Genomic DNA, 14,856 nt, shown 5'->3' with positions numbered 1-14,856 from the left:
GCCTCAACTCAACTTGTTCTAAAAAAAATAAAATAAAATAAACTTGTTCTAGTGGTGCCTAGGCCCAAGGCATGATTTTATAAGGTGAAATCATGCTACTTTTAGGACTTCTCGACTCCCTAACAACCTTGGTATTTAAACAAGCGGAGATTTAAGATTTAACAGCATCGGATTCAACCTTGATTTTTTTTTAGAAAGAAACCTTCAAGTAAATCATAAGAGAATCTGCTTCTCGATTGATTTGGCAGGAGGCCAGCAAATAATGTCCAACAATTGTATGCAGTAAAGCAACTTGGAGATTAATATAACTTTTCACAAGAAACAACAAACTTATGCAGTGAGAAGCTGTTTGGTTAAGCGAAAACTGATGACACCTATCGATCCGATCTCGCTCTCCACATGTGCTGGCCTTGATTGTGATTTTGCAGAGTTGAACTGCTGGACTGGCTGTCCAACCTCAAGTTCCCAAATTGCCGTGAAGTTGTTGAGAGTAGAGTCCTCTGCACCTGCGGACGAGTTGGGTGGTGCTGGTAGCGGTGGTAGTGCCTACCATTGTCAGTTGGGGTCCAAGCTGGTGCTCTGGGAATATATCGTAATACTTGTTGTCGGACTAGCGCGGCAAGGAGAGCACCCTGATTCTGATTGGCTGAAATAAGCTTATGGTGGGTCATCTGGAATGCTTCAGATATCTTTGTCAAATTACTCATGCTAACAGCCCTAGCGGAATTTTCTGGCTGCTCAAAAGGATCCTCAATCTAACCAGCCATCAGCAAAAGCCAATAAGCAGCAGTAATAATTGTTATCACTAAGACAAAATAAAGTGTTTTTGTGCGCGTATGTGTTATATCAGAGAGAGAGAGAGAGAGGGAGTTACAAATAATGCATAAGTTTTGGGCAGCAATCTCATCCTTATGTACTCCCATTGTCCCGTATAGGTAAAAATGCCTAGCTCTGAAGCTCTCAAACTTATGTTAGAAAACTGCAAAACATACAAAGTGCCCTGTTCAATACCATTAGAGAGCATGTATATTGACCTAGCAGTTATCTTATTCCAAAGATACGGGGAAGATGCTAGGAAAACTTTGCAAACCTATTATAGAAAAGGGCATTTACCAAATTATATAAATCTCCGGTACATAATAAAACATTTTCATCTGATTGAAAAATATATATATATACACAATCCAGATATATTGAGTTACTGGTGTAATAAACAAGTTAAATATATCTTGAAATTTAATGAACATATGACACAAGTCTCTAATACCAAGATTCTTCATTATCTATTAAAGATAGAAAATCATGATGAAAACGATCACCTTTGCAAGGAATGAAATGAAAAGCTCAGACAAAGAACTCTGATTGACTGGTCTGAATTTCTGTTGCCTAAATCTTGTTATGTTCGCAGCACATGTTTCTGCGATACGTCTCTCTGCACTAGTTCTTGCACCTGCATGAAGCATGTTGAAAGAAAGGTCCCACGAATTTGTCTTAAGTAGTTAATTTGTGTTTTTTTGAAGTTTATGACTATGCTTTGCAAATGAAGAAGAAATCATGTTTAATAGAATCTCTAATGAACTCAAATAATCCATCCATCCTGCACATCAATCTTCCTGTTTTAATATGGGAAGAAATAAACGATTGCTATGCCACTGCAACTTCTAAGAACTCCAAAAGAGCAAGGAAGCAAGCCAACGGCATTAATTGAACTCATATTTTTCCCTCCTTCACTATTAAATTCCTCCTTGTGTTAGGCAGGTGACTTATCTCCAAGACCATGGTTCAAATCCATCGTTGACACATGTCGATCATCAGTTAATTTAACGTTTATCCCCACTATGGACACATTATATTCTTGAAGAACAAATGAATGCTTGCTAATCAATTGAGATTGTGAACCAGCGATATAATGTTTATCTCGATCCTGTAACTTCAACTGAATGTGCCCTTGAACCACATTCTCCTGTTTAGAAATATAAGCCAATAGATATTCATACCTTCCTTTATATTAACTTCACCAATATTTGTTCTCCCTACTACGTGTGAATTTTATACATTGCTCATCTCACTATGAATGTTCCAACCTCTGTCAATTCTCTTTCAGTACATTGAAGTATTTAACACCTCACACCATAACATGAATGCTTTATGTATCAGTTTAAGCCCTCATCCAGAAATGTCAGAATTTTTAATTCCAGGACCACACTAATTGGTTATTAAATTATATTGTTCCTGCAAGCTTCGATTTTGGCAGACATTTTGGTAGAAAATCAGCATGAACACTCAAAAATATCAGTAATTGTTCCTCATATTTCGAGCCACAACCGAGAATGTACAGTGTTTCTTAGTCTTTGTTGATAAGGCACAAAAAAAAAAAAAAAAAAAAAAGGACAAAAGAAACTGCTAATTGAAAAATCATAATATTAAAATTACGACTAAATTTCTTAAGACTGTATTTTTATTATACCACCAATATTTGCTCTAATTTATTCTTCCTAATTCCTCATGAGATGGTGCCATTTGTACTCCCAACAACTGTCACATGATGGATCATATGCTTAACAATCTTTAGGTATATTGAAGCAGAAATCTAGTCTTCAGTTTATTTGATTTTTTAGTTAATTTTATGTTCTTCAGTTACAGTACTCCACCAATCCAATCAAGTCTTTGATAACAGAAGTGGAAACAAAAATCCCAGTTCCGTGACCTTTCTGACGACAGCACAAATTATAATGTGGCAGTATAACATTTAGAAACACCAAACATAAAGAAAAGAGAAAAGAACAAGAGCATATGAAGGCTGGACACAGCAATATGTTCCTTAAAACCTGATTAAACTGTTAAGAGACTGCTTTCATAAGTGTGAGACCAACAGACGATGTCTTAAATCAATTCTATTTTTTTTTAAGTTGGCCATTTGGCCTCTAAACCACCAAAAATTAGAAAATAAAAAATAAAAAATCAACAGCATATAAATAGGAAACAAGTTACGATTTTCACAGAGAAAGTACAACTCAGCTTATGTCTCCACCAGTCTAAGGAAGAATCCAAAGAGAAAGGGATGTAAGATTAAATATGAAAAGTACCTTGAAGATCACCAGCAATATTTCCCGCGTATATGTCACTAAGAGGTGGTAAAATTGCAGGCACGCATGTCTGAAAGAACGGTAGAAAAGAAAAATTAAATCCTCCATCACTTGTTAGAACTCAGTCGCTAAATTTCAACATTCACGGAAGCAAAGACAGGAAGACAGGCCAACTCAAGAAGATATATACATAAATCAAAATATGTAAGTTAGAAGAAGATTATATCCTGGTGTCTTGAAACATGACAAGATATTTAAATCAAATAAACAGAGAGACTGATGCAGCAATATAAAAATCACAGAAGTAGGCAATTTTTTTTATTAAATTCAGCAAACCAGGTCCAAAGCAACCATTTTGGACGAATTCCATGGAGCATCAAGGAAATCTCCTCCTAATTTAACCATGTTTTTTTAACTACAACAGAAATCACGACTAAAGAGTACCTGAAAATGGAAGATCACAAGCAAACTGAGAGAGTATGAGTTGAAAGTCCCAGTTTTTGGATTATTTATATCATGTGCTTTTGCCCACTCCTTGACCTATAAAAGCTAGAAAAAAATGCATCAAAATTCTAGCACTTCTCCCACAACAACAAGTATCAGTTTGCTACAAGAATGTACCAGTAAAACCATATCGCGAAAGCGTGTATCTATCGCACTGATCCAAAGCAAGATTTTGGATTTAATTTGGCCCTGCAGGTTATCAATTGATACATCACAAGAGATCCCCTGGAGGCTACTCTCAAATTTTAGAATTGGAACTCTTGCATTGGGGATATATTGCAACCTGCGCCATCCACCTGCAAATCAACAATGTTATGAAATGAAGATAGAAGCATTGTGGGGAAGAATACTCAAACCAAAAGAACAGAAATGTCAAATCCTTTAAAGACAAAAAGATTGTTAGAAGGCCACTTTTAATAAGCATTGGAACCTTAGGTTCTAATTTACAAAGATCATAGAGAGCCAACATGCTGCTATCAACAGATTACATGACTCCATAATGCCTTCAAAGGTTTCAAAAGCTTCTCTTTTTTTTTTTTTAAGATCGATTCAGTAAAAAACATAAACACATTGATGAGGAACAAAAACCAAAATGATTAAAAAAAAAAAGGAGTAATAAACATCATTTTTTAAGTCCCAATTCCCCAACATTGATCTTATAGAGGCAATTAGTTTACTCTTTACAGATGCAATGAAGAATAAAATGAGATGACGCTTTTTGATGTTAGGTATAAAAGCCACTTATAGAATCTTACACATTTTCTATTACAAGCTGGAAAAAATGGCCATGATCGTCTTCTGTATGGGCCATATGGCACAATCAAAAACTACATAATACATTAAACTTTCACACGTGGCCTGCCTGCTAAATAAAGTTTGCAAAATTCTGGAGAACCAAAAATTGTAACAACAGGTGAAAATTGGTACAATGACTGAAGTTCTCTACTTTTCAGTTCATATAAATTACAGTTGATGGCTTCATACATATTCTTTTTATGACAAGTCCAAGGCTACATATATGCTTTCTGCCCATTGTCATAAAATGCCTCGAGTGAAAGAACATGTGTTTCAAGACATGTATTAGAGACGAGCAATTACAATAATGCAACAATTGAATTTAATATGCACGGGGAAGATTGTCAGTAATGAGGCAAGATAGAAGAACAAGCATTCAAGAGAGAGAGGCAAAAACAAAATGGTTGAACCAAAAGTAATTTACCCATATGTATCAAAGCCTTTTGTATTTCTGCTAGTAATCGTTGTTTACGCCTTTTTCCAGCAGATGAAATGCATGAACTGTTGAGTAAGTCAATAGATATATCCAAATCAGCCCATCTTGTGAACAGATCAGACGCAAATGAACCAAATGGCTCCACTTGTGCACCTGCTTGCGCCAAATCATGAAACTATGTTGTTAACCATAAAACTCTTTACACAACGGCAACCCATTATGCCTCATGGAAATAAGACATAAAAGTCATGATGACACAACAAATAAATGCAGGAAAAAAAAAAACAAAACAAAACAAAACAAAAACAAGAATGAAAAGTTCACTTAATGGGGTGTATCTTTATTTTAGGTTAATTGTCTCTTTCTGCCAGAGGAGATGAGACAGAAGAAAAAACAGTGAAGATATAAAGGTTTGCATGGTGCTAGAACAGTAAAGAACTCATAAATTTTCAGTCTTTGTGGAATGAATACTCCTCTCTATTTTTCTGGGGGGACCAAACTACAATAACCAGCCTAGCCACCCTGTCAAGTCAGAAAAAGATGGATCCCCTAACTTGAGGGAGGGGAGTTCCTTCTGGAAAAAATCATGCCATCAAGACAGAACCTTACAATGACTTGAGACAAGTTAGATCCAATATAGGTCATGAAGCAAAGGGCATTCAACATATGCATTTTAGCATAAGAAGTTCTGAGAGACAGAAGAAGTTGCTCAATTTTCCAACAAAAAGAAAAAATTCATCTAATTATTCTATGCACAGAAACTAATCAATGATGCTCAAAAAAGAGAACGTCCAATTGAACACTCCCAACTGCACAACTCCCACGCCAGCTCACATTCTTCATGCTTCTAAGATCCAGATGAGGATCGAACAAATGTGTCAAAAGGTATATGTCCATGACAAAATTAGTGGATTCATAACCACAACATTTCAACGTCTTAAAACAAAACCATTGATCACCCCCCACCACCCCTCCCTCCAACACAGCCTCCTCACATAGCGCCCAACCCAAAAAGGGATCAGAACAGCAGCCATGATAATTTGGCTGGCTTTGTTACTAATTACAATTTAGAGTATCGTTGATCAATTAATGGCAACCAGTAGCACATCTTATACGCCAACTAATAGCACATGGAATGGGAACCATTGTTTTAGCAGTCAACTATATGTTCTTCCAGATTATGAAAATGAAAGTAGACCAGTTTCAGGATTTCCTAAGATAAATTTGTTACCCTTTTTTTAACATGATCCGTCCAAGTTGATCAAATTATATATTCATACCTTTAAATGCAAATCATGGAAGTTTTACTGCTTCTAAGTATTTGTGAAGTACAAATTATCAACTCCAAACAACATGAGCAACAATGTTCTAATAGAACCATGAAAAAGCAGCACAAATCACCTCTCAAACTTTCCACAGATCTGATGACTCTTCGTAGTTCATCAATAACTCGAGTCCGTGTCTGCAAATCCTCCTGCAGGGGTTTGACTACTTGAAGTATTTCCTTGAGAACATGCTCCAGTGTACTATAGTTACTCATTTTTTATTCCTGGATAACATTAGAAATGCAGTTGAATGTGTCAAAACTCAAGTGTAGCAATGGCATTAAATACTGATAAATCAGCCACAACACATGGTAGAACGCATTAAGGCCCACCTAAAAAAGCTAATACCTTATTCAAATAGGAAGAACTCATCAAATCAAACCCTCAAAGCCCTGTAGTTCACCCGATCATAACCTGAGTTTTGAAGTATTGTTCACAATGTTAAGATGTAAACCTTACATCATGTTGCCACTACAACAAAGTTCACTCCATCCAACACATTCTTACATATAAAAGTAAAGAGTTTTTCAATGAAACATAACGGGCATCAAACCATACGAGTCGATGAGCTTACCAAGTCTTATGGAGAAAACATATATAATGAAGTTTCTGTAATAAAGACAAAAGAACTAACAAAAGAATTTCACATAAACACCCTCACTTCCGTATTCTCGATTCATCAAAAAAACCCACTAACCAGAAACCCGTAAACAAATAATTTCAATTAACTTCTAAAGGAAACCCAAATCAAAATTTTGATTAATTATATCTAGAGTCAACAAACTGATAACAAATACATATACAATTTCTGAGATTCTACTAAACACTAGAGCTAGGAACACATATCAGAATTACCAGCAACCCAAAACACATTACCGGAAGCATAACCCTTTTCATCCACTTTCTCTAGGGTTCGAAGTCAAGCAAGTCAACCTCTCACATTGCCTTTTATCAAGGCTAACCAAGTAGAGAACTTTCTAACAGTAATACTATTTACGTACGTATAGAGTGTATGCTTAATGGAAGTGGTTTATAGTGTACAGTAGTGGACTTCGCTTTGCGGATGGGGTTTTCTCCGCTTCTTTCGTCACCTTTGACGAGGTACGGAAAGTTTGGAAAGCAGAAAAAAAGGGGAAAAAGAAGAGTTGGGATTGAGACACAAGCATGAATCTTTTTTGGGTAATTGTCATGGGGCTGGATTATTCCCCAGTCTTAGAAACTCTATTTTTTTTTTTCAAATAGGGAAAAGAAGGCTGTACAAACGGGGGTCTCATTCCTAGAAACTTACAGTGGGCAGGAGAGCTTTTTTGGTATTTGACATTGACTCTGATTCTGATCGATCGATTTCCAAATGATGTTGGCAATTTGGAGGGGTGTAAATGTTTCATTAATAGGAATTGAGATACGGTGCAATAACTGCAAGCAATAGATATTATCAAGGTCCTACGTTTTTAATCAACGGTTTATATTCCGATAGTATTATAAAAACGAGAAAGAATGGGGGACTTGCCATTAGGGTTTGTAATTTTCGATCGAATTTGTAAATTCGATACGAGCCCAATATAAAATTAGTATGATAGAGTTGAGTGGTTTGACCCATTTTACTTAAATGGATTAGGCTAAAATTTATGTTTCGACACGGCTTGAACTCAACAAGCGATATAATGATAGAGTTGACAATTTGTTATACAACCCACGAATTCGACTCAATCTCAACACAAAATCAGCTGGTTATGGTTGATGGGTCTAACCCGTTTAATTAAATTAATTTAATTAGAGTTGACTTGTATAGTCTTATACCTATGTCCCAACACAATCTAGACCTAACATGTAAATACGAATTACAACACCCACATGCAGTTGTTGGGACAACCGAATCATCTTATGGCTCGATTGCTCGAAAGTCCTACCATATCTATCGTTCGTGTTAGTTCTCATCTCGCATTACGTAAGAACATAACAGCTTTTATATATATATATATATATATATATAGAGAGAGAGAGAGAGAGAGAGAGAGGAATGCTAAGTTTACAAACAAGATTTTAAAACAAATTATAACAGGATTGAAAATTAGATAAATTTAACTTTTGAAAAACCCAATCATATTGTGCCACATCATGTTGTAAAATTTTTTTTTTATATAAAATTTGTTTGTAAACCTAATATTTTTCATATATATATATATATAAGTCAAGCTAACAAGCAAGTCAAACTTTATATGAGCTTGTTCATAAACATTGTCGAGTTAAGTTTTATGCATGTATGCAAGGCACTCCTTTGGCTTGAGTCCCAAAAAAATAATTTTTTTTTTTTTTTTTTTTTAAATAGACCTTTACAAATTAAATTCCCCAATAATTTTTTAAAAAAATGTTGCGCCAAACTAATAGTTATAGTTCCACCCCTGTATGCATGTATCATTTAATAATCAAACCTAATTTTGTGTTTACAAATGACCCATTTAATAATCGAGTTGAGCTTAACCAAGCCGAACCTAAGCAAGTTCATTAGTAGTTTTGTTCTTTTACAGCCATGTGTGTATAAGCATAAATAGTAATAGCCAATATAATAAGAATTAAGTGTATAAGTATTGACATACTATGATACTAATTAGTTAGTTAATAAACAGTCATATTAACTAGTTAAATATATTTAATATACCATTAAGTGACAACTTTAGTATTTCAACTTTAAACACCAAATAAAGGACTTAGTCAACTAAACATAAACTTACAAGTTACAACCAATTTAGTTTTAACAACGAATTAGCCAACATAAAAACTTAATAAAGTAAATATTAAAAACAAACGGTTAACTCGAAGTTTCAAGTTGTCAGAGGAGACTTAATAGAAACATTGGCCAGAGTCACGAAGCTACTACAGTAGAGACAAACAAGACGTTTGTTAAGGCACCGTCAAGTTTAAGACGTTTAACTATAAAGGTTATGTAAGTATAAATTGTGTGCAATTTAATTATTGTATAGACTATATAGTTAATGGGTTTCCTGTGTTTTGACTACTCAGATCGTAGTTATTCAAAAAGTTTCTGACTTCTTCATCAAAATTGTTAGTGTGTTTGATTTTATGCTTTTGGTTAATTTTAATGATTTTATGTGTGATTGTTGAGACGATTGAGAAAACATCCATTCCCTCCTCCTAAGTGTTGTTTTTTTTTTTTTATTTTTTTGGTTGAGATTGTTGGGCAAATTTCAAAGTGCTTGGGCCTTGGAAGAAAAAGTTACATTATCTTTCTATTATTCTATATACTTTATTTGAAAGTTGGCAGGTTATATATAAATATAAGAATCTAACATCAAAAGATTCTTATATTTATGAAGTGGAAGTTATTTTTGACATATTCTCAAGAGGTAGCTCAATTGACTAGGACCATACTTAATAAAGTGGAGGTCACTAGTTTGAATTTTCCTCCCCCCTCTTGTATGGACATGTCAAAAAAATAATAAATAAATAAATAAATAACATCAGAAGAAGGCTAATTTAGGCCGGACTCTTGCACCAAATAAGGACCAGAACTCTGTTGAGTATATTGGACTTGGGCCAAGTTTTATTGAACCATAACCAGAGAAGTCGTTCATCATTTAGGTTGATTTTAGAAATTAAAAATAAACAAATCAGTAAATACTAAATAGAAAGAAAAAGAGAAAAAGGAAGAGAGGGTTTATTCGGTATTCCCAAGAGTAGGTCCACGACAGCGCGGTAGAGTCAACATCAAATCAAACAAAATCTAGTCCAGCAAATTGATATTGATGCCACAGCCGAGACCAAATGCAACGTGGCAGGTGCTGATTATATGTGTTGGGGAGGCCCCCATAAGATGTCGAGGAATTCGAATAAAATGGTGGAACCCTATCACCCGAATTCTGTAAAATGTCTATCAATTTATGGGATGACTAATGAATGGCAGCTGACCTTTATCCATCCACGACAATTGAGGTCCCAATGGCAATGATGTCCATCTTCAGGCTTCTACTTCGACGCCAATGGATGCAACCGCATATCTCCCCCTATCAAACAATTTTCAAGTACCAAGGACTACTACGAATTCAAGCTTTTGGTCACGATCATAGTGTGAGGAATTGAGTTTTATTTTTATTTTTCGTTGGTAATAACTCGGACTACAAAAAAAAAAAAATAAAATGACTAGGGATGAGTCTTTCTCATTATAAATAGGAATAGAAGAACTAGGACGAAAGTGCGAGCCGCATAATAGGCATAAAAATTTACACTTCAATTGATATTCTGAACTTTTCAAAAGAGGAAATAGGAATGATTGAGATAATGAAAACAATAGTAGAAGACATGCGCTAATCTCGGGTGAGTTTTAATGATGAATACCAAGAGCAACAAAGAGTGGCCAACCATCCCTTGGTTGTGAGAATGGTTGAAGTAGTTTAATTACTCTCATATCAAGCTTGATGATGGTCTAATCAACATTAGATGACCGAACCACAATTAGCCAGTTATAGAAATGGTATGCTCCAACCACCCTAAAATAAAAAGAATTGTAGAAGACCCGATCCCCATATCCTGTTATATGAACTAAGGGGAATGACTTCAGTTACAAGCATTTGATTTTAAAAGTAACGCTAAATTTTTATGTATTTCTCAAAATTAATGTTATTTTTAAAATTACTAGTAATCCCATTCTCCTCATTCTAATATGTAAGACGAGAGAGCGGAGCTGGAGATTGATTTTACAAGCATGAACCTTTCGATGATCCAAATTTGGTCAAAGACAGAGCACGCCATAGAGACGAAGTCAAAATAAATTAAACAAATAAATAAAAGAAAACAATCTTCCCAATCGTCAAGCGAATCCGATTATGGACTAAAAAGTTGCTTTGCTGTTCATCATTCACAATTCAAAGCTCACCGATCTACTATTACATCTCCAATTTGCTGCTAATTTTGCAGCCATGTAAATATCTCCCCACAATCCAGAACAAAAAGAAAATGAAAGAAATAACAAATATATATATATATATATATCAGAAACAAATAAATCTTGTTTCTGGTTTCTATTTTTTTCCTCGATTTCGGATTTTAAAAGATCACCCTAAAAATTACAATTACCAACAGGATGCTACTATCATAATTTTTGATTTCTTTGACCAAGATTAGTCTTCTGTTTTCCTATTAAGACTATTGGTGATGATTTCTTCTCAAATCCACCACCACGACGCTGATATTGTCCGTACTATGCCGAGCCAAGGCCAGTTTGGTCAATAACACGGACGCGTCCGAGCACGCCTTGTCCGAGCTCTTTGAGGCGACGGGAGGTGCTGCCGCCAAGTCGCTACGCGGGGACCCACGTGGCGACGGCGGTTTCCGCGAGCGCTGGCACATGCGCGCCACTCCGCACGCGGTGTCGTTGGACACCACGTCCCAGAGGCCATCGCTCGCTATGATTAGACACTCGTCCTCCGCCGTCCGATCCGTTATCGTCACCTCCGGTTCCGAAATCACGTATGGTTTCAGATAATTGTCACCTGAGAAATTTAGGACTAATTAGTTACTCTGCTATTATGCGCCAATGGAATATAGTAGTAAATATATAGTAACAAAAAAATAATTGCGTCCAGCGCATCCCTTACCTATTGCCCTAGACATGGCCAGGACTCCAAGGACTCTGGCACCATCCCAGTAAATCACTCGCCCGCCGGCGGCCTCGATCCGTTCCAATTCGTCGGGTCGGTCTGGCTGCAAATATACAAAATAAGGCGCATGTTAAAAACGGGATAATCCGGAACGTGTACAACACGCGCAACCACAAAGTTCGGTTTTAGAAAGCGAACGTAAAAAAGGGAGACCCACATGTCTCACGCCTAGACCTAGGAGTAGTGGAGGAACCAACACTCTCACTTTCCACCCAAGTGATTGGCACGTGAGTAGACGCGCCGAAACCTCTCGCTAACAAGAAACGGCTTCGGTTCAGTGAATTTAGGGCAGAACACGTCCCCGGAGAATCAGATCTCGAACACAAAACAAATAAATCTCACAAAAATAGGCCCTAAATCTTGAAAGTTTTCAAAAACAACGCAAAGGAATCCGGTTGTTTATTGAGGAATTTTCTCACCTTATGATCGGAGGAGAGAGGAATAGCGACACCGTTTCGGCAGAGAACGGCGCGAGAATCGCCGCAGTTAGAGACGATGATCTTCTCCGGTGTCACGACAGCCACGACGGCAGTGGATCCAACGGCGTCGCACTGCTGAGTCTGGATGTCACACCTGCAGGTCGAGGAGCTCTTGAGAGGGCCACTCCAAAGGCGGACCTCCTTGTCCATCCGCTCAAAGCTCCTCTCCATCGTGCCCTTCCATTCCACCGCCTCACCTACGCCTTCCACCTCTTCCTTCACTATCTCATGCAACAGATCCTGACACTTCATAGCAACCTAAAGAGAGAAAAAAAAAAGAGGGGGGGGGGGGGGACTTCGTCAGAGCCTAAATCAAATAGTTCACTGAGAGAAAGGGAGAGAGGCAAAGGATGTGTGCACTTACATGAGAGCAACCATGGCCGTCGAACACACCGAAAAAATGGAATCCGTTTGAAATCTCATTCTTTTGGTGACAGAACGAAGGGTGAACCGAGACAGCGTCTTCCATGTCTCTTCTCCTTCCACAAACAGAGGTCACGCCGAACTTGGGGCACTCACTCCTCGCCTCCGCGGACTTGGAACTCTCACACGAATCCAGTGCTCCATTCAAATGCAACACCTCATTTTTCGGATTTGATTCTTTCCCTTCCTCTTTGCTGGACACGCAATTTTCCACTCTGGTCTCGCACTCGCGCGGCGGCGATGACGGAGGACAGAAGTTGAGCTTCTGGCGTTTCCTTCCGTTCTCCAGAGTCGCCGGTTGTACGGCCGCATCGGCGATCAGTTTCAAGGGAAGGATATCCATTCTCCGGCGCCTTGAAGTTCTTGAGCTAGGCTCGATCGGAGCCGGCGTTTCTCCTTCTCCAACTACTCCACAGCAAATCCCAGCCATTCAAATTCACCAAAGATACCAATCAAACAACGAGGTACTAGAGTTCTCAAAGAGCCTCGATCTCAATCCGTAGAATTGAAGTATATAGCAATAGTAGCCTCTATGAACAAAACTGAGGGACGAAAAGAGAAATGAAAGACCTTAAGGCAAGCTGTCGAGGACCCGTTAAAATGGTTTCCACTCGAGCTTTTCTACACGGAGGAGCTGAAGAACCCAATATCACCTGGGGGCCACATTTACTCACGGGCAGCCTGCCCCTCACCGTCACGGGCAGGTATCGGACATATACAGTTGGTATGACGTCGAACTACTGAATACTAAATATCTCATCTCCACCGTCCATCTCTCTCTCTCATCCCAGAATTCCACCACGTGGATTGCCTTTTCTGCCCTGGAATAGGTGGCTCAATCAGTTTGCAACACGCATTGCCGAGACGGCCTAGATTTTCTGACACGCATGTGGTCCTTAACGTACCTCCTCACCTCTCCCTTTTTGAGTCTCACCCGCAAATATTTTTCTTTTCGACTTGAAAAACATCGTCTCGGAGGATATCACCACGTGGCGCGATCGTGGAGTGCGGGATTCACGTTTGAGATTCCCCTCCACCACGACCATAACCGCGAGTAAGAAACGCCCGCGTGTGCTACTTTGTGGAGCGTGAGATTAACGTGCTGTGGTGGTGTTTAGGGTTGATATAGTACCAGAGTCCCCGCTTTATTCTGCTTGCTCCAGTTGTGAAATGGGAGGGACTACGTAACGAGCCAGATTGAGACACGTGTGGGACCACATGTCAAAGTCGATTGACGCTTGCAGAATATCTGAGTTCTCTTCCTGCTTGCACGACACGTGGCTGTAACTGACGTGGAGCTGAAGGTGCACCCCTCGTTCCTCGCGCGGAAACACGTTTCGAGCACTGCCCCTCTTGGTGGGAATTACAATTTTGCCGTCCTCAACAGCAATTGGAAAGGGCACGAAATTGCAGATTCCACCCCTCACATTTGTCAAATTTAATGTAATATCGTGAAAACAAAAAGAGAAAATTCCAAATTCGAATAAGCAAATCTAGATATGTATCAGTTTAGTTTGATAATGCTGGAAATTGTTGATGCAGCATTTCGGACCGCTGGATCGGTGTTGATCGAGTTCTTGTAAATTAGAGAGAAAAAAATCATATAAAGCTATCAATTTTATGAGATTGGAAAAGCCTTCCATACTTAAATTAATAAATAATTATTTAAAAATAATAAGATAAAAGAGAATGTGCCAAAAAAAAAGAAAAAAAAAGAGGTGGTACATCCTTGAGAATGTGTACTCCTTTTATAGGGATGGCTCTTTAAAAATTGTGCATAAAATATTTGTCACGTGGTGACAAACTTAGGAGTGTATAATTATTATTATCTAGTAGGTTGATTGAATGAGTTACACACTATAAATAACAAGAATAAAGATTTTAAAAAATAATTCAAAATACAAAATATTTTAAATCTCTTTTATTTTTATATCAAACTTTTTTAAATAAATAGAAAAAAAAAAAATCTATAGAAAGCATTTACGAAGAGAGTGAAATATCAATGACAACTCTTATGTAAAAACACTTGAAATAAAAGCTATATACTACCTAACAAAACCAACCAATCTTTACACTGTGGTGGCCCATTGTTTTTGTGCAATGTATGTAGGCCACTGTAGTGTACCACCCTCA

General features: G+C 37.6%; 2 protein-coding genes across 5 annotated transcripts; both read right to left on the bottom strand.

Moving 5' to 3' along the window:
* Nucleotides 1-209: 209 nt before the first annotated feature.
* Nucleotides 210-7,511, bottom strand: LOC132186258 (protein HESO1). Of its 4 annotated transcripts, none has more exons than XM_059600139.1 (10): nt 7,435-7,511; nt 6,495-6,560; nt 6,223-6,370; nt 4,810-4,974; nt 3,708-3,886; nt 3,531-3,626; nt 3,087-3,156; nt 1,320-1,486; nt 875-979; nt 210-755 (listed from the first exon to the last, which is right to left on the bottom strand). In XM_059600139.1, the coding sequence occupies exons 3-10, from the start codon at nt 6,359-6,361 to the stop codon at nt 375-377; spliced, it is 1,302 nt and encodes a 433-aa protein (XP_059456122.1). In that variant the 5' UTR covers nt 6,362-6,370; nt 6,495-6,560; nt 7,435-7,511; the 3' UTR covers nt 210-374. The 4 variants fall into 4 exon arrangements, with proteins under 4 accessions (XP_059456122.1, XP_059456121.1, XP_059456123.1 ...); XM_059600138.1 differs by lacking the exon at nt 7,435-7,511 and adding an exon at nt 7,023-7,386; XM_059600140.1 differs by lacking the exon at nt 7,435-7,511 and adding an exon at nt 7,148-7,386.
* Nucleotides 7,512-11,114: 3,603 nt separating this feature from the next.
* On the bottom strand, nt 11,115-13,340 carry LOC132188362 (protein phosphatase 2C 37-like). The gene is made up of 4 exons (XM_059602789.1): nt 12,665-13,340; nt 12,241-12,558; nt 11,759-11,864; nt 11,115-11,653 (listed from the first exon to the last, which is right to left on the bottom strand). The coding sequence occupies exons 1-4, from the start codon at nt 13,151-13,153 to the stop codon at nt 11,307-11,309; spliced, it is 1,260 nt and encodes a 419-aa protein (XP_059458772.1). The 5' UTR covers nt 13,154-13,340; the 3' UTR covers nt 11,115-11,306.
* Nucleotides 13,341-14,856: the final 1,516 nt, after the last annotated feature.

Source organism: Corylus avellana, chromosome ca7 (genome assembly GCF_901000735.1).
Source record: "Corylus avellana chromosome ca7, CavTom2PMs-1.0".
Lineage (NCBI taxonomy): Eukaryota > Viridiplantae > Streptophyta > Magnoliopsida > Fagales > Betulaceae > Corylus > Corylus avellana.
This window is presented reverse-complemented; position numbering and strand designations above follow the sequence as displayed.

What these genes read in the sequence shown, in the direction of transcription:
- LOC132186258 (XM_059600139.1), bottom strand. Translation starts at nt 6,361, where the DNA reads ATGAGTAACTATAGTACACTGGAGCATGTTCTCAAGGAAATACTTCAA. An exon ending in TTGTGATCTTCCATTTTCAG is followed by an intron (nt 3,157 to 3,530) that starts GTACTCTTTAGT and finishes CCGTTCTTTCAG; the next exon opens with ACATGCGTGCCTGCAATTTT. An exon ending in CCAAAACTTATGCATTATTT is followed by an intron (nt 756 to 874) that starts GTAACTCCCTCT and finishes ATGGCTGGTTAG; the next exon opens with ATTGAGGATCCTTTTGAGCA.
- LOC132188362 (XM_059602789.1), bottom strand. Translation starts at nt 13,153, where the DNA reads ATGGCTGGGATTTGCTGTGGAGTAGTTGGAGAAGGAGAAACGCCGGCT. An exon ending in ACGGCCATGGTTGCTCTCAT is followed by an intron (nt 12,559 to 12,664) that starts GTAAGTGCACAC and finishes TTCTCTCTTTAG; the next exon opens with GTTGCTATGAAGTGTCAGGA. An exon ending in GGCCATGTCTAGGGCAATAG is followed by an intron (nt 11,654 to 11,758) that starts GTAAGGGATGCG and finishes TAAATTTCTCAG; the next exon opens with GTGACAATTATCTGAAACCA.